At 52.6% G+C, this 26,894-nt stretch overlaps 1 protein-coding gene across 1 annotated transcript in view; it reads right to left on the reverse strand.

Annotated features, from left to right (window-relative positions):
- CDH22 (cadherin 22) overlaps positions 1-26,894 on the reverse strand; it is a 91,820-nt gene that overhangs the window by 11,518 nt on the left and 53,408 nt on the right. The window contains exons 6-11 of the mRNA XM_075167022.1: positions 20,878-21,045; positions 19,621-19,808; positions 18,516-18,769; positions 11,053-11,189; positions 2,873-2,994; positions 2,440-2,557 (exon numbers count right to left, since the gene is read on the reverse strand). Coding sequence (XP_075023123.1) covers positions 2,440-2,557; positions 2,873-2,994; positions 11,053-11,189; positions 18,516-18,769; positions 19,621-19,808; positions 20,878-21,045 — 987 coding nt within the window. The remainder of the gene's footprint in view (positions 1-2,439; positions 2,558-2,872; positions 2,995-11,052; positions 11,190-18,515; positions 18,770-19,620; positions 19,809-20,877; positions 21,046-26,894) is intronic.

Below are 26,894 nucleotides of genomic sequence, written 5' to 3' on the forward strand. Positions count from 1 at the left end.
AAGTCACCCTCCTGAGGTGGCCTTCTGCTGCCTTGCAGGAGCCAAGGGAAGTAGGTGCAAAGCAAAAGAAAGAAGAAGGATTTAAGCAAGAGCTTAGCGAATCCATCTGTGCTGACATTCATCAGTGTCACTCCTTGGCTGCAAAAGCAATATTTATAAATCACGTTTCAAAACTGGCTACAAATTTGTACAAAGAAACAGATGGGCTGGTGGTAGCAGTTTGTCACTACCGATATTTATATGGAGGAGTAGAGACAAGTGCAAGAGGGGTGAACGCTCGAGAGGGAGGCAGGGGAGGGACAAAGGAGGATGCAGCAAGGGAATCCACGAGAGCAGGGGGCGAAGGTGAGTGCACACAGGGCACTCAATGGACTGGAGAACAGGCCGGGGGGGGGAGAAATCAAAGGAAGGGAGATGACGCTAAAACGCACACACATTAGAAATGAAGGGTGCCTCCATCTGCACAGGCAGCCGCCTCCTCTTGCTGTGGAAGACAGCATCGCTTGGCAATTGGGAGGGTCTCCAAATACCCTGGGAATAACCCTGCAGCAACAGCATTTGTTTTCCTGAGAACAGAAGGTGGGAGGTGATGCCAGCTTTTACTCATTTTATGCGGTGTTGCACCACATGCAAAGTTTGTGGGATCGTTTAGCACAAAGGATTACCCTGTGCAATGAGAGCCTTGTCCCACTCCAGAGCAGCAGCTCTGGAGGAGATGGCAGCGCATGAGCCTGCATCCTGCACCCTCTTGCAGCGCCAGCTCCCAGGTCGCTGCTGGTGAACCCCAGCTGAACGAACCGGGGGTGATCTCCACACAGCACCGGGCAGCGAAGCAGCCGCCGCTGAGCTCCAGCCACCCCTGGCCAGGCCCCTCCTGCCAGACAGGGGGAGCAGCAGTGATGGCTCTGCGATCGCAACCCAGCTGCGGCAGACATCCCGGCTCAGAGCAGGGAGCACGGCCCCGGGCCCCTCAGAGCTTCTGAATGGGGCCGGGTAGGGATGGACAGCAGGGTGTAACTCAGCATGCTCAAGCACGTTTTCATAAGGTCCTTCAGAGAAAGCGAAGGAACTTCATTGCTTGGCCTGGGGCAAACCCTTGCAGAGGATTAAAGCTTGCTTACATGGTAAGAAGCAAAGGTCTTGTCAACAGCTGCCCAACAATGCGGGGGGAGGGACTCGAGGCAGGGACAGTTGCTTTTTTAGGACACAAAGCAGTATCAGTCCTTCTACGATTAAGTCTGAAGCTTTTTGCTGCAAGTTCCATTTCGACTATCCCTAATAAAGCTGAACGAAACTGAGCAAGCAGGATCTTACGTCAGCAGAGGATTCCTCTGATAAGCTTAGAACAAACGAAATCAGACTTTTGACAGATGAAATTGCAAAAACAGAGAAAAAAATGATTTAAAAAACAAACAAACCAAAACAAAGAAGCATTTCACTGTGGTCTACTGGCTTCCATCTGGGCTGGCCCCTTCAACAAGTAAGTGCACATCAGGCTAGAGAAGATCCCAGTATCTGCAAAGATCCCTACTGTACTTACTGCTGCAATCAGCACCTAAATTCACCCAAAACACCAGTCACATATAGGAAGCAGCCTGATAACTACCTTTTTGGATTGTTATCATCCACACAAATGCAGCCTGACCTTGCAGTCTGCAAAACCAAATAGCAGCCAGGGCTCAGCCAGCAAAACCTGCATCGCACCCCGTTGGTTACAGCAGCAGGCAGGGATTGAGTCATTGGGAGCCGCTCAGCCCAGAGGCACAAAGAACCCCAAAGCTTCCCAGAGGAACAAATGGGCCCTGCCCGGCTGCATTTCCCAAAGAACAGGATGAGCCTCAGGAAACGCAGAGGAACTGCGCTCCTGAGCCACCACCTAACAAGGAATCTGGCTCTGCTGGCCGCGTCCCAGGGGCCACCCGAGGGCTGGCTGCTGCGCGGCCCCACTGCCTCCCAGGACTCCTGAGCTGCTCCCGTTTGCTGGGGCACAGGGGCTGCTCACCCGCATGGCAGCCCCGGGATGACCCACACTCCAGGATTTACCTTGGATAGGGATAAATAGTAACGCTTGAAACAGGAGCGTGTTCATCTGTAAATCCACATCATCTCCTTGCCTGCAGGCAGATTGGAGATTTCACATCAAGAAAGGGACCAAGAGCCCTGACAACATCGAAGGCTAACCAGACAGCACAAGAGGAGCTTTGGAGCTGTCTGCAGCAGAGAAGAAAGCTGGCAGAGCCTCCTTAAGGAAATCGAAACTGCTCGCTGACCAGTCCCACCATTTCAGGTTGGCAAGGAGCCTTGCAGGGTGCCCAAAGCATCCTGAGCTCGACCCAGCACAGATGGACCGTAAGCCCACAGCCCCGTCTCCCTCCCCACGGCCAGCTGTGCCGCTCGGCCTGGAGACTGCAGTACTGGGAAGGGTGTAGCAGAGCTTACCCTTAATATCTAGCAGAGAAAAATGGTGGTTGTTGGTGGCTTCAGGTACCAGTGTGAAGTAGAAATGATGGCCGCTCTGAGGCTCATCACGGTCCACAACGCTTATTGTCTGGATCAGCTGTGGGGAGAAAGCAGAGGTGAGAATCAGTGCTGCATCCGCAGACCCTCCCATGGGCCCCGCTCGCAGGGTCCGGCCCAGCAGAGCATCACCGGCTTCTGCCACAGCAACGAATGAGCCTTTGTCCCTGTAGACGGGCTTAGCTGTAGGACACCAGCAAAGTAGCTCCCAGTGTGACAGCAGCTGCACAGGAAGACGTTCAGGCAGAAGGGGAAGCACGGGCAGGCTGGCACTGGTCCAGAGTGCTGCTCGCAGCACAAGACTGCTGCAGGCACTGATGGAAACCCGGGAGAAGGGCTGGGGGACACCCGCTACCTGGCCTGGCTTGGCATCCTCACACACAGCAGCTTCATAGGGGGTGGCGAGCTCGGGCGGATTGTCATTCACGTCCAGGATACGGATACGGAGAGAGGCTCTTGATACCTGCGAGTGATTATCTGAAACAAAAAAAGAAGCAGAGCTTCAGCAGGAAGTGCCATCTGCTACTAGCAGGGAGCAAACCCTCCTCATGTCTGTCCACCCAGAGGCTGTCACGGCCGCTCAGCTGCTGCCAGTGCAGAGGGTCGCACAGCACCGCACCTCTGCCTGCCTGTGGCACACACTGTCTCTGCAGGCCGGCGGTGTCCGCAGAGCATCGCTCAGCCTCACCACACCCGTTTTCCAGTAAAGGAACCCAAGGACTCCCAAAACGCTGCTGTTAGTCTGTTCTACTCCTTGAAAAGCTGAGCAGCCCCGAGCAAGCCCCCACGATAAGGGCCAGTCACCACCAATGAGCATCTGTGCTGCAGTCAGCACCAAGAGGGGACAAGCAAATTCAGATGCAAGAACATCACACCCTGACTTGGATCCTGACCCTTACAACCCAGGGGCTAGCAGCAACAGCTGAGGCGCAAGCAAGCAGAGCCAGGATGTGAAACAGTTGGTATCAAGTAAGAGCACAGGACAGTGATGAAATCTGCCATGTGCACCTCCACCACACCCAGGTGATCCGGGGCTGAACGCTCCCTGTCAAGGCACGATGCTCCTGCCCTGGGACCCAGGCCTTGCACACTGACACCAGTTTTTGCATTGCCATCAGCAGCTTGAACTTGAACCAAGCACCATCTGCCAACTGGCACAGGGGGGGTCAGATCTGGGGCAAGATCTGGTGGTAAGATCTAGGGCAGCCCCTTGACCTCCGCACTCACCAGCCCGTGCCTCGTGCAGACAGCAGTGCTGGGGGCCTCGCAGCCCGCTCCCCTCCCTCGGGGGTGCACAGAGCCACTGGTGCTGCTATGGGCTCACTCCGCACATGGGACACGGATTGCATCTACAGCTCCACTCACTGCAGAGCCACTCTACCCCACAGCACGCAACGCAAAGGCACACTGAGCCCTCACTATAAGATTATAAATCACTCTGGAGGGCTTAATGTTTTCTGAAGCACCTCATGTGCTTCCAGAAATGAGAACTCCCTCATGCTCCATCTCCTTTGTTTCATCCAGAGGTTGCAACCCAGACCCGATGCCTCTCTCTCCTTGCTCGGGCAGGAGCTCTGCTGCCTGTTTGTCTATAAAATTAATGCGGGCCCCCACAGATCAGGTGGGGGAGGACCCAGGGGAGAGGAGATTTAGCACTGTTCCATAATTAGCTGGGAACCTAAGCCCCCTCCCCAGAGCTGCCTTCACCCTGTTCTCGCGTTATCACTCCCTCTCACCCAGACCAGCTGCTCTGGTGATTAGATGGTTGGTTTTGGGGGAGGGAGGCAGAAGTCGTGACTAAAAGCCTGGAACAATGTGTTATTTTAAAAGGCGTGTTGGTGCAGTGAAATAAACTGCAATTGCTTTCAGGGAGAGAGGAAGGGGGAGGCAGCGGGCAGGAAGGGAGAGGGGAGCCCGGGGGAGAGAGAGGGGTGTGCCTGATGCCCACTGGGGCCACAAACGAGCAGGAGGAAAAAGGGTTCAATTCCTGCAAGAAGGAGGACAACAGTATCTCATCACCTCCTCCTCAGCCCGCAGGAAGATGGATAACTGTCCCTGCTGCTCAGCTCTGAAGCAAGCTAGCATTGCTCTGGAGGCACTGCCGAGAGAAAGATGAGGAAAGGTAGAAAGAGAAGAGAGGAAGAAAAGCCCAGGAGGAGGAAGAGCCTGGGACCCCAGCTCTTCCTCTTCCTAACTGTGACCTGGAGGAGCGGTTCCTCCCCCAATGCCCAAGCCAGCTGCAAGCAGGTAACTGATCACAGTGCTGCCAAACTCTCCCTAGGACCTGTCAGCACGGAGCATGTGACAGAGGCTCTGCAGGGCCAGGTTGGGACACCCGGGTGAGCCCGAGCACAGCAGCTTCCCTTCCAGAGCATGTCTCACAGCCTCATCAGGAGGGATGTGATCAGTGTATTTAGAGCTGGGCATAACCATAGGTCTGTCCTCACCAGCAAGCAGCTGCCAGGAGTGTTTTATGCTGTGCACAGGAGTGGGGTCATCCATGCACCACGGCACAGTGCCGAGGACCCGCACCGACCCCTCTGCCAGAGCCATAACTAACATCCCGCTCCCCTGAGCGCAGCTCAAAGCACAGTTGTCCTTTCTAAATGCACCCTGTCATAAAAAAAGCTCTCCTTTTGCCCCTTCTGAAATTGCTGAAGCCCAAGGCTCATGCTTACTCCTGGTTCAGTGACAGGGTTAAAGTTTGACGTCTCCAGGAACATCAAGGATAGAAATGCAGCCATTGCATCGTTCTCTACTCTTCAGTGAGGCACACATCGGCTTCTTTTTATTTTGGCTGTACCATGATCTATTTGAAGGTTCCTCAAATGCTTTCTTTATCAACCACCCTCTTCCTTTGAGCCAGTACTTGGATTTATAGTTGGAAAATATGAAAAATAGTTGGATGTATTTGAAAAAAAAAAAACTCCAAAACATCTCTGAAATATGTTTTCTGTAACTTGTGTGGCATAAACTGAATTTATCATGGTCAACAGTGCAAATAAGACTGTTGGAGTACATCTGTGATGAAAGGCATGATGCGCCTAACTAATGCAGACTTCACATCTGCAAGGCCAAAAGCTCTGACCTGTGCTTCCTCCACATACACAGAAATGTACCCCTACACATCCTCCAGCACATGGAAGTAAATGCTTGGCAGACATGTACCTCTGCCAGGAAGAAGAGCAGAATGGGTGAATGACAGCTGCAGGAAGGCACAGAAACGTGCCCCTGTAGGGCTCTGCCAAGCAGCACCTGGCCAGTGGACAGGGTGGAGGGTTGCACGTGCCAAGCTGAGTGCGACTGGAGAGGAAAAAAGTCATCTTCCACTGCAGCATCTCTCCTTGATATTCCAGCTCAGCTGACTGACATGCAAATTAGTTTAATTATTTCTTCTTCTAAAATAAATTATATTTTGCAGTGGCTGCAATATGTTGTGTCAGGCAAAATTACATTCAATATTTTTAAACTAATTGATGTCAGCCTTGAGAAAACCTGATTGACAGCAGCGAGGAAACTATGCTGCTACCTAAACGCTTTCCTAAATTAAAATTAAACATGCCGTTTTTCTGCATTTCCTCCAGGAGTTGGAATGCTATTAATCTGAAAAGACTGAGAAAAGAGACATGGAAAATACACATAACAAGGGGGAGATGCTGGAAACACAGCAGTGCAGTACGGGAGCTCCAGGCTGATGACTAGCAGTTGCCTTTACCAACATGGGCTGAATTATTTCAGAGCCGCTGGAGCTTGCCAGGGGTAGGGGACAGAGTTCTGCCCATCGCTTCCACTCTGCAGCGTCTGCACTATCCTCAATGCTACAAACAGCGCAGCGCAGGGATGGGCAGCGCCTGGCTTTGGAGCAGGAGAAAGCCACAGTCCTGCTGCACAGCAACACTGAGACCAAGCCTCAGATGCTCCGGCTGAATCTTCAGCCACATCCCAAAGTATTTTTTTCTTAATTTAATTAACCATGAAAGTAATCTGAACAGTACAATATTCTTGTCTTAAACATTCAGATGCAAAATGCCAACAACTTGCCCTCTCCCCAGGTTCTGGACAGCCAACTGCCTCCTGGACTGACACCGAGCAGCTCTGGGCAACTGCTCTCAAACGCTAGAAGCTTTGCAGCAGAAGCTCACGATAATGGGAAGGGATTGCTGAGATGCTCAGCCACCCCTGCCGCGGCAGGGAAGGAGGGGATCCATGGTTACTGCTGCGCTGAGATCCAGTCCTTACCCCTCCGGACCCTCACACGAATTCACAATAAAGCACTTTGCATTTTTACACCCAAACCTCTACTGTGAAGCTCCAAATCCAACCGTTGCTGAAGCACACATACCATTTGCACTCTTGCCTGCACACATAGCCATGTAGTGATACCATACGCAGAAAGGCGCTCTGCAGCTTTCCTGGGGTCTGAAGCACAGTTTGAGGAAAGCCCAGAGGACCGCAGGCTGCTGTTTGTGGCTGCAGCACCTGGGGAAACACAGCTCGCAGACGCTGTCAGGCGCGGTGTACAACCCACTCTCTTCTGCCTCAACACCAAATTGGTACAATACCGAGTTCAAAATTTTTACATTAGTAGGGAAGCCAGAAGAGGCAGGAGTGGAATTTATTCCTCACTATCTCAGCAAATTGGGAGAACAAAATGCAGATTAGAAGACTGGGATGAGCCACTCTGCTTTCCAGCACTCATGCCATGGCTGTGAAGCACAGGGTGGTTTTGTAGATGTCAGCGCAGCTGCCTGACTGCAAAGCAGAGTGCTGATGGCATGGCAAGGACAAAGCAGGGGCATGCCAGGGGTATGGCTCGACGGACACAGGCAGCTACATCAGAGGATGGAGCTGAAAACGTGGCTCCCAGCTGAGGGGAAGCAAAGCAGAAGCAGCAGTTAAGCCAAGTAACATACAAACAGCTCTCACCTCTCCCGAGTCCCACCCGAACTCAGCAGCATGAGAATCATTAAATCGCATCCAAACACAATGCTCTGATTAAAGCCAGTCTCCAGCAGGGGATTTATCATCTCAATTACCAGCAGTGGACACAGCAGTCAAGGCCTCATCATTTTACATGAGCAAAGCGGAAAACAGGAAGAGAATCACTAATATTAGCCCAAGGAAGGCAAACAGCGTGCGAGTAAGATGAAGATTTATCTCTGGAAACGCTTGGCCTGAACAGCCATGTGCTGGGTGCCGCATTGCAAGGCCAAATATTCTGCTGGTCACCAGCTGGCAGAGGCAGCTCACGCTGGGGAGTGCCTGTTCTGCACGGGGAGACTTGCCCCTCCTCTCCTCCCACCAGCAGCACACAGCCCAGCCAGCCTCACAGCTGCAGCCAGGTGCCTTCTGCGGCTTTTCTTACTGCTCCTCAGATGCAAATACACTCTCTTTGGTTATCCGTAGGTGAGGGATGCACCCCTGGACACCGTCTCTGCTGCAGCAGCACCAGGTCCCAGATGGGACTCTGAAAGGTGGGGGGACAACTCTTGTCTCGAGCTGCTCAAACCTAACAGACAGGCTGCCTGCAGGAACAAGTGCTGTCAGCAGGCAAGCTTTCCATCAGCTGCCATTCGTTAAACCCTTCTCAGGACAGCAGGGAGGGCAGCTCCAGGAGGCCACAGGGAGGCAAGACCTTGGTGTAACGCACTCCAGGCCACGTGCCCATGAGCCGCAGGAATTGAGTGGGCACAGCACCACAGAAATCGAGCGGGCATGGCTTCCCACCAGCCCCGATGAGCTGGGGCGCCAGGCATAAGCCCAGGCAGTAGGCCCTCTCTCATTCCTTCTGCAAAGTTTACATCTCACTGAGGAAAGAGGAAGAATATTTTACCACTTGCCTCCACCAGAATTGATTAAGTGCTGCCTGGCTTTGCAGCAGACCCTGCGGCAGCCAGCTGCAACCTGCCTGCCCATGGTGGACACCGCAGGGCCCTGCCAACTCTCCCCAGCCCCAGACAACTGCGTGCCAGGAGCTGCTGTGTGCCAGGAACTGCTGCACCGGATGCGCCGACACCAGCACGGAGGCTCCCAGCTGCTCTGTGCTCCATGCTCACGCTGCCACGGCCGATCCCATTGCGCCGGGCACGGTCTGACAGCTGCTGCACGGCCCCACTCTGAAACCCCTCTATTACTTGGAAGGCTGTACCTTTACAACTGCCCTTTCCACCAGAGGATTCAGACATAAATTGTACTTTGAATTCAGTATCAGTCATTAATATTTCATGATTACAAAACGTTAAGGATAATGTCACTGGGAGGAATGTCTGGGCAGTTAAAACGGATGAGTCAGAGCTCACCACGGGAGAAGTCAGAGCGCTGAAGAGTCTCCCCAGCTTTTGAAGCGATCCAGCCTGACAGGCTTCTGTGCCGGAGGGGAGCTGCAGCATTTACTGACTTGTTCTGAAATCCTAGCTGCTGCATGTAAATATTGTCCTTCTGATTCTTGTCACCTCACATTTCCTCTGGATGCTGAGTTGTGCTGCAACGCCATGATCCCCTCCCCAGCCACTGGTGGCAGAGCCTCCCCGCGGAGCCCGCCGGACATGCCATGGCTCTGCAGCAGGCTACTCTCCCTCTGACGTGGCTGGGCAGCACCAGCACGCCTGCCCATCACTGCCTGATGCTGGGCAGGGTTCACGACAGCACCGCAGACAGCACAGATGTCACCCCGGCCGGCAGGCACAAAGCATCAGCACAGAGAGGGGCTTGGGACATGCAGCGGAGCCAGAGACGTCCCCGCCCCGGGCCAGTGTGGGTCTGGCCAGTGCCGCTGCTCTCTCCTCTCCTGGGGCAGCAGGGCCTGCGCCCTGGCCTTGCCAGAGTGGATGGCTGCTGCTGCGGCGAGGTGGCCCCACAGCAGGAACTGATCTCTGGGCCCCAAGTCAGACCCCAACATGGCTCCTCGAATGAGCAGCAAAGAAACGAGAACCAGAACTCCTGAGGGGTCTCTAGGAGTGAAGCCCGGGGAAGGCTCCTGCCCACAGACAGGCAGGTCTCGGCACATGTCGGCGGATGACAGAAGGTGCATTGCAGCCAAAGCAGCTCCCTGGTACCAGCTGCCGTGGGGTGGCAGAGCACAGCAGGTCCCAGGCGGCCCTGGCGACTTGCGCATCCAAAATGTGGAAAACTTTGAAGAATACGGCAATGCCTTTCTGCTTCCCAGCATGGTGCCTGGGATTGAAGCCCCTTCTCCATCTTCAGGCTCGGAAAAAGGAGGAACCTCTATAGAGCACTCCCTGGGGCCCACGGGGCCAGATCCACCATTGTGCACGGGACCTGCAGAGCCCATGAGCAAAGGCACTGTGCAAACACGACGGAGGGCAGCAGGATAACTAGGGCAGCATCCTACCCACCGCAGAACACCTGCAGGGAAGCAAAGCCTGCCCTTTGCTGCTATTATTTTCTTTTCATTCCTCAAGAGGAGTTTATTCAGAGCTCCTTTGAGCAGCAGGACCCAGGTTTGTTCTTTTCTTTCTAACTGCAGAAGAAAAGACAAACAGAACTTCTGCTGAAAGTGTCTACGCCAGGCTCCACTGCCCCCATCACGCGGAGGGAAGATAAACTAACAAAACCTGCAGAGCCACTAAGCTGTTCCCTCCCGGCTCTCCCAGCTGGGTGTGAGCAGATTTGGCAGTTACTGTAAATACAGGCTAAAGGATAGCACAGTCATAAGGGAACAAAGAGACCATCATCAGGGCTCTCATGGGAGGGTCAGAAAGGAGCTAATTTCAGAAGAGGACAAAAGAGCTTCACCTCATGGTCTGCCTGAGACTCTTCCTGGTGGGCTGCAGGGTGAGGCCAAGTGCTGCGGCCAGAGCCGAAACAGTCTGGTGCTACCAGCCCTGGCAGCACTGCTGCTCCCCGTCCCCAGCATGGGGGCTCAGGGATGCTCTGCCCCCGCAGCTCCTTCCCACTGCTACAGTGCCGGGACCTCCCATCCACTCCTTGCTGTGCCTTGCCAAGCCTGCAGCCGCACCAAGGGCAGGGAGACCAAGGAGGAAGGGCATGGGAGGCATCCAGAGCCACATACCCAGTGTGCAGGTATAGCCTGCAAATCCCAACCACCATGAGCCCCCAGCAGAAGCGAGCGCTGGCAGCTATCTGCGCCACAGGGCTCCAGTTGATGGGGCATCCACCCACAGCACATGGCTGAACCAGGGGGACACAGGTGATGTGAACACAGACTCCCTGGGAGCCCCCAGAACTGCTCAGCAGGTGTGAATGCAGGGAGTGAGCTGCACAGGGATGACTGGCAGAGCTGGTGCATAGATAACACAAATTTGATTAGTGTTCATCAAATATACTATTCGATCATGCTCCCTTATTAATGCTCGAGTCAGGAAGAGTATTTTTAGGTTGTCTAGGGATACGTCAGACTTGGTGCTGCTGCATTTTTTTTTTTTTTTTTTACTTCAGTGTTAATTAACACTTGCATCTTGGTCACCTCCGCAGCGAACGCACCCATATTTCCCCTTCTGCCCCACTCCGGTCCAGCAGAGACCGTCTGCTCCACACAGCACTCCTCCATCTCACCTGCTTCCATCGCCAGGACAGTGATGTTGTGCCACCCTGCCGCCTCCCGGTCCAGGACCTTTCCTGTCACAATGGCACCTGTGTTGGCATCGATGTCAAAGATCCTCTCTGCGTCTGTGCTGCGGTCGATGGCGTACCTGAGACCAGGCAAAAGGGGAAACTCAACAGCTGCATGTGCCAAGCCCAACCTCGTCATCAGCCCCAGGAGTACAGGGATCTAATGCAATGGGCCCTATATCTCCGCTCTCACTTTTCCTCTGCTGCAGCATGGTACACAAAAACCATGTTTCTACCAGGCTGCAAGCCCAGAGCCCTCAAGTAAAATTAAAGGGTGGCCTTCGGTGCACAAAGTGGAACTAAGCACAGATTGCGGACAAGGAGGAAAACCTGCTCTGATAGGAACCTTATGCTCAGGATAGACATGGGCTGTAACTCCATTCATGACTCTGGGAAGCTTCTGACCTATAGGTTCAGGAAAGACACCAACCCAAACCAAAGAAGGGCACCCCTGCTCAAGGAGCCCACCTCACCTACCACCCTCTCTCCTAATCCTGCCACAGCACCCACCCAAGTGAGAGACCTGGAGGACAGCAGAGCAGCACATGGGCAGGCTGAGAGCTGGACCTGCAGATAACCTGAACTGCAGCTACAGCAGTTACAAATGGCAAGGTCGCCTCTGAATCCAGACTGAACCTGTGCAACTGGACAAGAACCCTGGCAGCAAAGAGGTGGGCAATGGCTAGCATCCCCTCAATCAACACAGCACATCATCCGCAGCAGCCCTGAGATTTGCCCTAGTTTGGGCTTCCCACTTTCACAGGAACAGACTGAAGAGCTCCTTCAGCTCCAACTGGCTCCAGCTGCTCAGCAGAGACCCTTCATATGCAGCTCTCGCTCTTCTTCAGCTGCTCCAGTGCTGCTCCAAACAGCCCCCTGCCTGGGCATCCCATCAACAGCCCGCCCGCTCCCCATGCCACCTCTGGAGAGCACAGTTCCCACCTCTTCCCAAAGGGCAACACTACAGCTCACAAGAAGAGTCAGACACCCAGGTTTAGCCCTGCGCTTTATCCATGACACCACGAGCCCACGCAATCTGTCCCAGGGGCATGCCCTGCATTTCCAACTATTACACACAGAATAAAGCAAGCTAACATTAAATCAGGGCACAATTAGATGTGTGCTCCTTGGAGGCAGGGACTGGAAGGGAAGCCTGATCCAGCTGAGGCCCTCGAGCACAGCCGTAACACAAATAACAAACATCACCACTGCAACCAGAATTAGAAATCCAGAAGGCCTACAAATCACAAGCAATAAAGCATAATGTTATTGTGCACAGCACCTTTCATACACACTGCATCCCAGAGTGCTTTACAGAATTAAATAATACAAGACAGCAAAGAGTACAAAGGATAAATTACCAAAAGGAGGGCTGTGAATAAATTAAAGCCTTCAGTCACATGTCCAATAACAGAAGGAAGATAAATGCAGGGACAAAGCAAGCTGGAAAGCTAATGAGACAGGACAGTACTGAGAGGCCACGTCAGACAACAGGAGCAGAGCAGGACAGACTCTAGGCTAGAAGCACATTCCAGATGGTGGAGATGCTCTGCACACTGCCGGGTGGCTTTTCCAAGTGCTTGCATCTCGCCTGGCATGGTGCAGCTGTGGTCTGTGGGTCCATGATCCACATGGCTGCAGCTTGCAGCTCACCTTCCGCATGCAAGGATGCCCAATTTGCACAGAGGCATCAATGGCCTCCATGCCTTTCTGTCCCATGCCCTGGGGAGGAACCAGCTGCAGATGAGAGTGCACCCTGAGGGGCACCTATCCACGCAGCCGGGCAGCTCTCTCTCTGATGGAGGCACATATAAAGGCATTTATACGCTGTTTAAAGTATAATACATACCAGGTTATGTTCCCTAGCTTTCTCCCTTTCAGACAGACAGGGGGATGAGAGAGAAAATACAACAGCACTTGCTTGTAGTTAAGTAAAAACGTTCAAAAATCACTATCTAAATTGCAACTGTCCACATGCATAACCCAGCATGTTCTGCATCTATGTGGCTGGCTTCCTCCCCCCTCCTTGCATCTAGAGGTGATGGGGATCTGCCACACAAAGCCAGGTACGAGCCTAGGCATCTCTGAACCAACTGCCAGGGACTTCCTAGCCATCTTGCATTTTCTGCCCCAACTCCCAGCTGGAAACAGAGCCTCTACAGGAGTGTAGCCAGCTCCAGAAGGGACAGTGACACTGTCTTGGCACATACTGCAGCCTCTCATCTACTCTGCGCTCACTCACTACAAAGGGAAAAGAGAGGTCAGGCCACTCTGACGTGTACACATCAGTCCAAGGTACTGCTGGAAGGAGGAACAGAAACTGGGATGACACCACCTAGTATCTTTCCAATAGCATAATCGATGCATTTGCATAACTGCTCCCATTGTTCTCCCACATCACCTGACCTCAGATACATCCTGTTCTTCCATTCCACTTTTGAATACTGTTAGAGTTCAAGATGGTACTTCACTCTCCGTATGCCTTCCGTGCTTCTCAGGTAAGCACATACCTGTTTTGTTCGCACTCATGTCATTGCTGCATAAACAAAGATATCTGCAAAAAATAGCTACACAGGAAAATCCAGTTAGTAATGGGAGACATCACTGAGCCTGGAACCATCTGACACCAGCTGCCTGCAAGGCCAGAGGGCAGGAGGCTGGTAGGGGAGCGCTCTGCCTCGTGCCACTGGTAACCTTTTCTTATGCTTCCAATTGTTTTGCTGCTAAGGTTGTCTTCTGTCACTTCAAAATTGCCTGCTGAGGACTGACTGCCCATACACTATAGCAGGGCACAAACCAAACCAGAAATCTGATCCCTTTGTAACCACCACTACACAGAGAGCTGCCACCTTCTCAACACTGCACCAGTGGAAGGAGAGAGAGCTCTGACCATTGCCTGCATTTGCCACAAAAGCAGGGCTGAGCCTACTTTTACACACCGATTTTGGAGGTGGCAGTCCAGGTGGGTCTCTAGCTCTCCACCTGCGCAACGTGCTGTGGAGGCTCTGGAGCACTAGGCTGGCACTGGAGTTGGGGACTGAGGGGGCACAGGGATGTCCATCCGCCTTCCCAAAGCCATAGCCATAACCCGCTCAGAGCTGCAGATCAACCCTCTCCACACTGCTCTACACCACGACAGACCTCCCCTTCCAAGAGCTTATGGCTAACCCTGTGCTAGAGCAGCTAGAACGAGAAGCTATCACTGTGCTCCATTTATATCATTTTGTGCAATACGATCTTTACCAACGAAAGTCTGTGCTGACCATCACAAGCCTCTCCACCTCTAGTAGTCCAGCTTCATATTCATCCATCCTACTGAAGTCAAACAGTGCTTCTCAAGTGGGAAGGGGCAGCAATTAATCCCTGGGTTTCTCGGAGATAGGACATATGCTCATTCCTCCTAAAGCTGGCTGGTGCTCCATATCTGGAACTGCAGTCCCCAGCTCTGATTGGGATGCGGACCTTGTAATCCATTTTCCTCTCTTCCTGCTGGCACTGCCTGCTGCTTTGGATGTTACAAGTGACTTTAATTCAGACAGCTTTCTTGGTGCTCATCTTTCTCGTGAATGCATTTCTCAAGCAGTTTGTTTCACTTCTCCCCCTGAATGCAGCAAGGAGCACATTTTATGCCATGTGTTTTGTTAATAGGGAGCTTTTCAAACACTGTGAAAAGCTTTTTGTTGTCTTTGTTTTTTCCTCCTCTCCCTTTTGTGTTGAAGCAGGTTGTAGTTCTTGCTGTGCTGTTGGAGTCTATAAAATGCCCATGTCCAACACGTGTCTCCGGATTTGGTGAATGCCAAACAAGAATATCTCTGAGAACCTTAAATCCCAAGCAACATCTTTCCAGTGCTGATAAAGCCTGGAATGCACACAATCAGAGCACAGGCTCCCACTGCAGAGAGAAAAACAAAAGGTTCCCATACAAACAGCCTCACGTACACAGACAGTCTATCACTGTATTACCTCATACAATGGCTCAGCTGAGAAAAATTGCCCTAAGACTAGGAAATGTACAGCTAAAGTCAAAAAGCCAACTGGAAACTAAATTCTTTCTGAAAAAGAGTGGTTCCAGCTTTTGTTAGGCAACAAACAAGGATGGAATAAAATAAAAAGCACTGGTCCTTTAGAAAGGCATTTCCTGCCTGTACCACGGTGGGTTTTCGTGTTTCCCCCGAGGATGCGCGCAGCCCCTCTGCCGTGCTGAACTTCAGCATGACTCCCTGCTTCGCAGCGTCGGCACTGGAGGGAGGGTGTCCCTTTCTGAGCAGCCACAAGCTGGGGCTGCTCACCCAGAGAGATGGGTGCTCTTTGGGCACCCTAGGCCTCAGCTCTCCTCCCACCGGGGCAAGCAGCTGCCAGGGGCTCTACATCCATTTGTGGCTGGGAGAGGGGCAGCGAGCAGTGCCTCAGGGACACCTCCCAAGAAGAGGGGAGTCATACGCCCCTTCAACCCTCATGTCTTCATAACATGTCACTTTGCGACCCAGCCCAGCTCATCTGGAAGGGGTTTGTTCTCACACCAAGTGGGCACATCCTTGTGGGACAGGAGGGCAGGGGAGCGCCAGGCTGAAATGTGGCTCCAGCAGCTGCTCCAGGCAGGAGCTGCACAGCCGTGTTTTTGCTGGCCTGGGGATGAAAACAAAGAGCCAAGGGCACCTCCTTTCCCATTTGGCTAAAAATACTTCCCAAACCTCGTTATTGGCAGCCTGGTGTCAGCAGGACCTGGAAATGCTGACAGAGCTGATTTTTGCTCTGCTGTCTCTGGCAATCCTTGCTCTTTCCTGCCTCAAGGGGAGAGTGCATCTCGTCATGACAGAAGATTGTGGCTCTCCCCTATTTACAGGGCAGAGCCAACACACAGACCAGAGTCCAGGAGACAGCAGCCACCACAGAAACACAGCCATGTCTTTGCTCCCACCTCTAGCAGACGAGGATCAGGAAGTTAAAAGGGATCCACTGAACTGCAACAACTTGAAAGGGCTCAAACCAACTTCAAGGAGCCAAGGATCAAATACTGGTCATGCTGTCAGGACCAGTTGCTCTCTAATGTATCAGAGGTGAAGTACAAATGCTGGCTTCTTGTGACTGTACTTTGGAGTAGCACGCTCGAAATGCGAGGTGACTTACTGCCGTCTCCTGCTGATGGGTTAGTGTCACATCCTGGCAGGGTGCTGCAGGATGCTTGCATTAATGTTTGTGCACTACTTCGAAGCTGTGAACAGCTGCCTACGTGGCAAAGTATTTTATTAAATTACCTGGCTAGCCAGAGGACAGGAAAGCAGGAAAGATCCAACAGCACCTTCCTCCTGCATTGGTGCCACATCGGCGTGACCTATATAAACCTGCATCTCCACTTGGTACATGTTAAAATGGCAGGGAAGGCTCACCCACCTGCACTCCCCAGGCAAGCACCAAGGGAGCATCACAAGGGGATGGAGCTGCCACTGTTCATGACACCAGGCACTGCAAGACCAGAGGGGAGTGGAGAGGTGGACAGATAGAGACCAAATGCCACAGGGGAACATGGGAGACGCACGATTAGCTACCTGCCTGGGGATAGCTGGAGGGAGGACACATATTTGAATGCATCAAGCCTGACAAGGGAAAACACATTGCAATTCCCAGCTGCAGCAGATGCCTGGGAGTCCTGCTGGCTGGGCCCTCGTGCATTGCCTTGTCTGGCACTATGCTTGCTATAAGAGTGACACTTGCACAGCAAAGTTTGGGCTCTAACCCTCTTCCTCCTGCTGAGTACTTGAATCTGCTTCTCTAAGCTCCAACTCCCCATCACCTTGTGCACAGCAGTAGAAAGCCTTCCTCCTCTGCTTTCTTTTGTTCTGTCTGCAAACAATGCAACAAGCTCCACGGGGAAGCAGCACAACGAACAAGAAAAAACAAGAATAAGAGTAGTTCTGTCCCCAAGGTCCCTTTCCTACAATTGCAGATCAGAAAATAAAATTTATGTAGTACTGCTAGAAACAGTCAAGTGAAAAAGCACATGCACACACGTACACACACAAATGTGTAGAAAGACTGCACACATCCGAAGAGTGCAAGCTAACAGCCATGTGCGCAGGGCGGGCCACAAAGAAAGAAATCAGATGTGTAGCCTGAATGGAGAGGGTAGCCACATGGCAAGGTGAGCAGAGGTACTTTGAGAACATGTCCAACAACAGCACCGACTAGTGCAAGTGATGCAACACTCACATAGTTCTAGTTCCTGGCATGCCAAGGTTGATTTAATTCACATTCACCCCAAAGACAACTTTCAGCATCCAGCTCTGTGAGACAATACTCTCTGCTAGCTGCCAGGCATCTGTAGATGACAGCTTTCCACGTGTAAATTCTTTTCTGAGCTTTCTAAACATCTCAATTTCATTTCCATGAAGATCTGAAGATATCCCTTACCCCACCTTGAACGAGTGCATTCCCCATGGCTACACAGCACTGGACCTCAGCACCCCAAGAAGCTGCGCGGCAACATCATCAAATGGAGTCAGTACTATAACTGAGCCCTCCCTGGCCACGTCCTCCTCCATCCCACCTCCCTGCCCCTGCTGCATCCAGTTCATTGCTGCCTGGGACAGGCTCCCTACAGAGCTCTCAAATGCAAAGTCACTGCAACTCATTTGAAGTGAGCAGCTGTGCACAAGGTGCCTGCAGCCCTGCCGTCACCTGGCACGAGAACACACATTTCAAGGAAATTTTCCACACATTGAGGATGTTTTCTGAACACCAGCTTTCCAACCCAACTGCTTGTGACTCAGGCCAGTTGGCAGAGCCAGAAGGTTGCTTTGTGCCTTAGGTAATAACAATTTAACACGGTAACAATCTCTTTAGCCACAAATTAGATGGAAATAGGAAATGGCCTGTGCAGATAAACTGCTGCCTGGATTATGTCCCCTGCCCAAATATCAACTCCTCTGACCTTTGATCCCTGTGCACACATGCATGCACACACAGCCAAGCTGTGGCTCCGCACCTCCCAAGTCATTTGTCCCCCTTCATCACTGCCCTCCTGTCATTTCTGGCCACTCATCTCGCCTGTGTCAGGCACCACTGCAGATGCCTCACTGTCAGCAGCAAGGACATGCAAGCATAACCCAGCCACCTTCCCCGAGACTCCCTTGCCACTCACAAACCCATCACTTGCTCTTGCTTGCCTGTTGCTTGTGCAGAGGCTGCCACTCACCCGCTGCCTGTCCCATAGGACACACTCACACGCTTCGCCACGCGTGCAGCAGTTCTCATCTTCACCTGCACCGCCCCGCCTCCTCTGCCATCACTTCCCCTCTGCCCCAGCCATGGCCACGAGCCCCCCCAGGCCACGTGTGTCCCTTGCAGGTGACCCCACGCCTTCCTACCGTTGGAAGGAAGATGATGCAAGGTTTAGGCGGCTGCTTTACCGGACAGGATGGTTCGCTGTGTCTGGGTCAAGGGCGGTGACCACCCCTACGACAGAGCCAACGTGCGCATCCTCCTGGACCTCCATCAGGTTGGAGGGGGGCCGGAATTCGGGGGGCTCGTCGACATCCAGCACTGAGACCCGCACAATGGTCTGGTCCCGGAAGGTGCCCAGGTCCACGAACCGCGGGTCCACAAACTTGTTGAGGGCCTCCACCACGACCGTGTGCACTTTTTTCGACTCGTAGTCAAGAGGCTGGGACAACAGAAGAGGGTTAGCCATACCCAGCCCGAGGAGCCCCCCTGCTGCCCCTTCTTTCACTGGAGACATCGGGGGCAGCACTAAAGCCACCTGCTCCCCAGGCAGTGTCTCCGCGGGAGGCTGGGAGCTCGTGCTCTGCCCTTCCGCTGGCAGTGCCCACACAAGGGGGGCAGGACGAAGAGGAAGCCTCCAGCCCACTCCCCCCAGGATCCCCAACAGGGCATCCAGGCTGCGCAGGGTCGGGCAGTCAGGATTCACTGGGAAGACAGCACACTCTGTGCTGCAAGTGAGCGGGTTTTGATCATTAATCACTCTGCTATTATTTCTACAGGGGAGGCGATCTGAATGCAGTGGCCTTGGTGAACAATCATTCTTTCTTGCCTGCATCAAGTGTTTGCTTGATTGTTTTTGCCACCAAAAGCAGATACAGTCCAAGTGCTGTTGGTCAGGTATAGGAATGAGATGGGCATATTTCTCCCCTAACAGGTGCTATCAATAACAGCTGTAAGCACTTGTCTCTGTAGCCCTGTGCACGGCTTCGCCTATGCACGGCTCACTTCGCTGCCACTCAGGGAGCCGCCCTGTGCAGGCTCCAGAAGCACTGTGCTGCTGCTCCTTTTCAGCCTTTCCTCCCAAACACAGGTCTGTGTTTTGCATCCAGCCAGCCAGAACAGAGGCAGTTGTCTCCCTGCACCTGCAGGCACAAAAATGCAACTGCTACTGCTAGAGCGGCGCTCAGAGGAGCATTTATTTCAACTCAAATGCAGCAGCAGGAATCCCGAAAGGAAAGGGCCGTCCTAGAGATCTGTGCCCTCCCTACCCAACCAGCTTTCCTCATCTCTCACCTTCTGTACCGTGATGACAGCCTCTTGGGTATTGCTGTCTGTGGTGACTTTGAACATCTCCACCCCTTCCTCATCCTTCACCTGATACATCATGTCCGTGTTCTCCCCGACGTCAGAGTCCTCTGCCTTCACCCTCCCGATGGCAGTGCCCACAGGAGCAGTTTCAACAATGCTGAACTGATACATCTCTGGAGGAGAAAAAGGTACTAGGGTCACTGCTTCTGCCTTAGAACCCCCTTCAGCCTGATATAGCCCTTTGCATACCTCCCTGGGGGCACCCTTGGACTACGAGGGCTGCCCAAACTCTACCAGTGTCTATAGTCCAGAATGCCCTACCAGGAGAAACACATACCCCAGCCAAAAACAAGGGCTGAGGGAAGATAACTGGGGAGCACTGACATCTCAAGGTGCCAGGTGAAGTACGGGCTGATATCTCTGTATGGACACTGCCCTGCAATCAGTGATCTCTGATTCTTTGCAAACTTTACCATTTCTAATTTCTAGGAGATGCAGCTAAAGAGCTGAGCCTCCTCCAGCTGCAGCATCCTTTCTGGTCTGCCAGCCATACGCTGCCGGTCTCTGCAGCTGGTGTGCACTGCAGAGATTGCACAGCCCACTCTTTGCAGCAGGATCACCCACCCTCCTCGTCTGGGGAGGGTCCCAGAGAAGACACAAGCATGAGCCACAGGCCACTAGCAGTGACTTGGAAAACAGAGCTGTCCTGTGACAAGGCTGCTGTCTGTGAGCTGGGCAGTGTCACCGTGCCTCACATTGGGGCAGAGCATGCCAAGCTCTGACGCAGCAGCCAGGAGGGGTCAGCCCAGCAGCTGACAGCCGGGTCCCTGCCCAAGCTCCCCGGAGACAGCAGCACGACAGACCAGGCTGCCTCCTCCCCCAGCACTGCTCAGAGAGGGGTCAGGAAAGGGCCAGCTCTGCTCTCCCCACCACACAGTCTGGCTCACTCCCAGGACTAGCACCGGGAACCAGGGTCTTGTCCGGGACCCTGGACAGGCTCAGCCAAGGCAGCTGCCCCTCCATCACACTGCCAGGCAGGGACGCATTCAGACCCAGGCAAGGAGCTGTGCGTGCTACAGTACCTTGGTGCTGCCACCCTGCAAGCAGCATGAGCAGCTGGGCTGGCTCACCCTGCAGACATGTGCCAGGCTGTGCTGGGAGCTGAGCTTCTGTCCCACCACTGACAAGGGGCAGGACCAGGACAAGGGCCAGTGATCACCCCCCACTGCTGTCAGGACTTACTCTGAGGGAAGCGTGGTGGGTTGTCATTGACATCGGTGACTACGATGGTGACTGTGGTGGATCCAGACAGGCCACCCAGCTGTCCTGCCATGTCTGTTGCACGGATCACCACCTCATACCGGTCCTGCGTCTCACGGTCCAGGTCAGCCACGGCTGTCCGGATCACACCTGGAAACCGGCAGGACAGCGTGAGCACAGGCAGGTAACAGAGCATCTGCAGAATCACAGACGGGGTGAGGCTGGAAGGGGCCGCTGGAGATCACCTCGTCCAGCTCTAAACAGGATCACGTAGATCTCCCAGCCTCTCCGCACATGGTTTGTACTTCTCTGCAGGGAGGCCAGAAGTCCAGTGAAGGATCGGTGGGGGCCAGAGGCACAGGAGCAAGAGGACTCGCCTAGATGCGGGGGCTGCACAGGGGCCAGCCTCAAGGTTTGCACAGAAAGGCTGTGTAAAAGCCCAGGCTGAGTCACGAGACCCCTTTAGAACAAATCTGCAACAGCCCGCTTATCCCTATCTGCTCAAGCAGGAGCCAGGCTTGCCGCAGCATTCCTAACAGAACATGGGTGCTCAGAGCCCAAGCTCCATTTCACAGGTGCCTCGTAGCCCAAACATGCCCGGAGGGCCCCCCATTCGATCTGGAGAATGAGGGGGGTGGTGTATTTCCAAAAGTCTGTCTGCACAAACCCCCTGATTTTCAAGTGTCCCTCTAAAGTAAGGAGACTAGTGATGATATACATGCTCTATGTCACGGGCTGAGAATGCGCTAGAGACCATAAAGCTTAACAAAATGTATGGCATGTTAGTACTTTTTACGAAATGAAGTCTCTTAAAGTGTTTAGAGGTCTTCAGTAGTTATCTGGGCTTGGGGGAAATGACCAGGACTAAAATATAAAGGAATGTAAAACAAGAAACAAAGAGTAGTAAACCCCAGAAAACACTGTGAATGGCAGAAGTTACGACTTCCTATGTCACCCAGGAGTGTTTCATTTACATGGAAACAAAGCAGAGAAGAAATATTTTGAGAATGAAAGAAAGGAATGACTCTGCCCTGAGGTGGCACCAGGGGCACGCATGAGCATGAGTGCATACATGGATGCAAGGTCATTAGCAGCACATTCCCAGAATAGGTAGGAATCAGCTTAAAATCCCCTCCAGCTCAGTTTCTGAACGTTCCCACAGATTTAGACATAGTTTTCTGTTTTTGTAATTGCTCTCTCTTCCACGCTTTTCTGTTTAAAAGAAACTCCTACTACTGTGGACTGCAAAATCCATCTTTGCTTTGTTTCACCACTAATCCTGCCTGGTGTTAGGGAAGATGCTGGAAGGGTGTTGCCGGGCTGTGCAGTGTGGGTCTCCAGCGAGGGGGTCTGACCTGGAGGGAACAAGGAGCTCCTCCCTTGCCAAGCAAAGAGCAGGGAATCATCCAGTTGCTCTCAGCAACTTGCAAGACATTTGCTGACATGCAAAAAAGCAAGCAATGGCAGAGCATCACAGCCATCCAAGCCACCTAGCTCAAGGCAGACTCCTCTGGGAAGCCTTCAGCACAACCTGTGCTCAGTGGAGGGGAGAGCTGGGTGCCAGCAGGCTGCAAGGAGACAAGATGTGGCTTCAGGGACATACCCTGAGGCTTCCAGGCATCAGCCCTCCACAGCCAGTGGGTTGCCACAATTTCCCCATTCATGTCTGGTGTGACCTTGTGCACCTTCTGACAAAGGCTGTGCATGGACAGGTCACACCAAGGAGCCACTGGTGCTGTGGCCCAAAGGCAGTCAGAAATGCCACTGAGCTGGGAGGATGAAATTCCCCCTCTCCCCCGCTTTGCATGATATTACAGGTGCAGCAGGAGCTGGCAACACTATTCTGGAGACATTTATCTCTCCTTGCTTTCTGAAACTAGCAATTATTCCAATGATTATCATTGTTAGGATTTATTATAAAGACATGACCACCATTTCAGATCCTTGCAGCTCCCCAGCTCTCATGGATAGGCACAATTTCACCCAGCTTCCCTTGTCCCTCTGTCATTTCGGTTCTGTAATTACCTGGACTCCCACTGCCTTCAGCCCCATGAATTGAAAGGAGACTCTGTCTCACCCGCCATCTCTCGAGCACTTCCAGTTACACACTCAGGTAACTCTCGGCCCTTCCATTGCTCGATCACTGAGGTCCACGCTCCTGGCCAGCACGCAGGTCAGAGGCAGCACAGAGCACTGCCGAATTTCTGCTAGGGAGCATCCCAACCCCTCCAAAGGAAGACAGCAGGTGTCTACCCTGTGATGGGGCCCAGGGTCTGGCTCCCTCGTTCATCCTGGGTCTGTTCAGAGGAAGCCATTTGACCAGGAGTCCCACCCCATCTCATCCAAAGGGGCTGAGGGAGCACCGACAAGGGAGCGATGAATGCACCTCCAGGCATGCATCCCAGCGAGAACTGTAACCTCCCATCTGAGAGCAGGCAGGACTGGCCTTTCACATGCACCATTTCCCCAGGGCTGCACGGGACTGGCCTCAGCTAGTCATGCTTATCGGCCTCTCCTGCCACTCCACTATGAATACAAAACTGTTATTTCTGGGCAAGCACCATCTCATTGAAATTTAAGCAATTCTGTTAATTAACAGGGTCTGAAGCATTTTATAATGAAAATGATTCATGTCAGCACAATAGTGATGAATTGGGATGAGAGGGAAAAAGCTCATGCATTCACCAAGGCTGTAATGACTTAACTGAGCTGCTTGTAATGATATAGCTCATAATACACCATGCAAGATGGGAGGAAAGTGCTCAGGTGCTTCCCGGAACACCTCCAAGGTCACCCATCCCAGCGGGGAACAAGTCCTGGCCATTTGGCACATGCAGAGCAGGGCAGACAAACGGCCCCAGCCAGCTCCGGTTCTTCTAATGGCACAAGACAGACAAAATCCTTGTCTTGATGGGGGTGCAGACTGTGAGCAGAAAGCACCTCCTGCCAAGATGCTGTCTGTCTAGTCCACCCTGGAAAAGTGGGGGTCTGATGCAGATGAACTGCCCCATGCCTCCAAGAGCCCCAGCAGGTTTGTCACTGAGAAAGCTGTTCTCCCTAAAGTTGCATGGGCCACACCAGGCTACCACCCCAAGTGTCAGGCTGGTTTTGTATTTTAGGCTAAGGTACCACTTACCATTTGCTAGCAGCCCTGACAAATCAGGGTGTCCAAACATACTCCACACCAGTTCCTTGAATATGGCACTATGAGTGCTGCCATAAACACCCACCAGCAGCAAACTTGCATGGTTCCATCTCCTAGAGCCAGAAGAGCCTCTGCTCCCACAACCTGACCCTCCGGGACTCTGCAAAAGCAGCAGCAAGTGATGGTGGCAGACCTGTTCTCAGGGGACAGAGACAGAAGCCGCTGCTGTGTGTAGAACATGGAAAAGTCCTTGCTATCATCTTCAAGATTCACCTCCTTTCCAACCAGAAAAACTGCCAAACTTTGTCCTTCCCAGACACCGCTAACAAAGCAAGAACAACCTCCAGCTCAGAGTCATCTCCCTAGTTCTTGTCATCTGTTATAGTTGAATAATACAGACGCATGGTGGCATACCCTCTGGTACAAGGCACATGTGGCTTTCCAGCATGATCCAGATTAATCAGTATAATTACTGGGCAAGGGGACACTTACATCATCACATAAATACTGTCATTCTGTTCAAACATCAGACACTCTTTGGGTGATAAAAACAAAGCAGGACAACGCACTCAGCAGGTAACTGCCTTCTGGGAATCCCATCGTTATGGGCTTTGCTCTGCCCTCAGATACTTCTAGCTCAGATGTCCACATCCTCGGAGACCTTCTGGATAAGGCATCTTCCAGCTGAGGGCAGTCAGGAGCAACACGCTCCCTGCCACAAAGTGCAAAGACAGAAAGTCGTGGAGTAATGTACGTGGAAGTATCCTGAGGAGGTCCCTGGCCCAACTACAGCTCAAAGCAGGCAGTCTTCAAAGGCAGATGAGATTACTCAGGGCCACATCCAGCCAGGTTTTGAGTATCTCCGAGGGTGGAAATGCCACCTTCATGGTGACAAGTTTTGTCTTCCTGCCATTTGTGCCTTTTTACTGCACATCCCTGAGAAGAGTCTGGCTCTGTCTGCTCTATCCCCTCCTATTACGTAGCTGGATAAAACAGATTCACTCCTCCCAGCAGCTTGGTCAGTTACAGCAAACAGATCTCTGCCTCAGCCCAGGGGTGGCAAGGCACCTGCCAAACAGACTGCAGATTCCTCACCTGTGCCCACACTTGCCTGCAGGGACATAGAAATACCAATATACCTGCCAAGACACAAGTGCTGCTTGAGGCATAGATCCCGGAGGAGGTCAGCCCTCTGCAAATGGGGTCTTAGCCCCAAGAACCAGCACTTCATCTGCCCTACATGCACAGCCCCCCTTCCTGTCCTTCAGCTCAGCACAATCTCTGAGGCAGAAGCTACCCGGCGGTCTGAACAAGGTACTAGGCACAAGGTTCAGGAGGTTCATGGCTCTTCAGCAAATAAGGTACTGAGCTGAGATCCAGAAATGGAAAGATTATGGTTGCATCCACATAACCAAGCTAAGCAGCAAAGTTAACTGGAAGGGTGCAGAGTCGCACAAGTATTGTGGCTGAGGATTTCTAATGCGGTACCCTTCATAGTGGGTGGCCAAGTCCTTTTCAAACCAGTGTGCCCCATAGCTCCTAGGGCAGCACCCACAGAGACAGAGCTACTGCCACTGCTCAGAGAGGAGCACCTAGCAGGGGCTTGTTCCTGGCTGGAATCAGCCTTGCCCATGCCAGCACACAGGCAGCAGTGGCCTGGAGGGAGGCACCCGCAGTGAGCTCTGACAGATGGGCCAGCACACTTGCCCTCCCTTTGTCTCTTCTTTTAGCAGCTAAATCCCTCATCATTTAATATTAATTCCCACTGCACATTAGTAGATATACCCTAATTTCCTCAAGATGGCCAAACATACAATTTGGTCCCAAACCAACTGAAGTTCCTGCACCAGTCTCTGAAAAGGACTGTTAACATTCAGTCTTGCTAATAAGAGCACCTTAAATAAGCGTGGCTTCTGTGCAGACTCTCATCACCCATGCTCAGAGTCCCTTGTCCCTGTGAACAGCTCTGGTGAATAAGCTTCTGGGATGGGACACAGACCTGCATAAACCCCTGAGCACACACAAACATGCACATACTGATATCTGTGTTTCCAGGCACCGAGGAGCATTTTTAACAAACTGGCAAGAGCAGCAGAGAAACATGTTCTGCCTCCCACCACCGTATCACACAAATCCAACAGTTCATCAGCCCATATCAGCATGCAGCATGTTCCCAGCAACAACTTCTCTCCCAGTCTACCTTTACCACCCTGGGATTAGGGCTGTGGTCGGTCCAAACAGGGCAAAGCTGACAGGTGAAGATGAAACAACTAATGACTGCACACAAATAACCATAAACTTCATCCCAGCAGGCCAGTATTTCTTGTCCTGCTCTCCCTGGCACAAATACCTCTAAGCCCTCACCGGCTAAGTCTCCAAATCAGGAGACAGGCTCTAGAACTCAGGAGCTGTTTTAAGTAATCATAAACACCAGACTGCATTTCAATTAGCCTTCTGAGTCCTTCTGCCTTTTCCCTGCATACAGCAGAATGACAGATTTTAAGAACAATCTCTTCCTTTCAGTAAAAAGCAAGATTCCCAGGCACTCTTCCGAACTGACAAGCTGGGCTTTTAGGAAAGCACCAAATATCATGAGGCCTACGATGTTACCTGCTGTGATGGTTCTGCAGCAGTCATTATCCCTGCAAAGGGATGAACAAGACTGCTGGAGCCAAGAGCACCAGGTTGTGTCCCCCGTCTGGGTGTCAAGTATTTTCAGGTTTCCTCCTGAGGCTGTGGGCAGGGATTGCAGGCAGCAGCGAGTCTCCAGCCATGCTGGCCAGAGATGAGAAAGGGCATTGCAAAGAACACGGGAACAGACATGAGCAGGCAGGCACAGCTGCCTGACGAAGAA

This window comes from Calonectris borealis, chromosome 17 (assembly GCF_964195595.1).
Source record: "Calonectris borealis chromosome 17, bCalBor7.hap1.2, whole genome shotgun sequence".
Taxonomy (NCBI): Eukaryota; Metazoa; Chordata; class Aves; order Procellariiformes; family Procellariidae; genus Calonectris; species Calonectris borealis.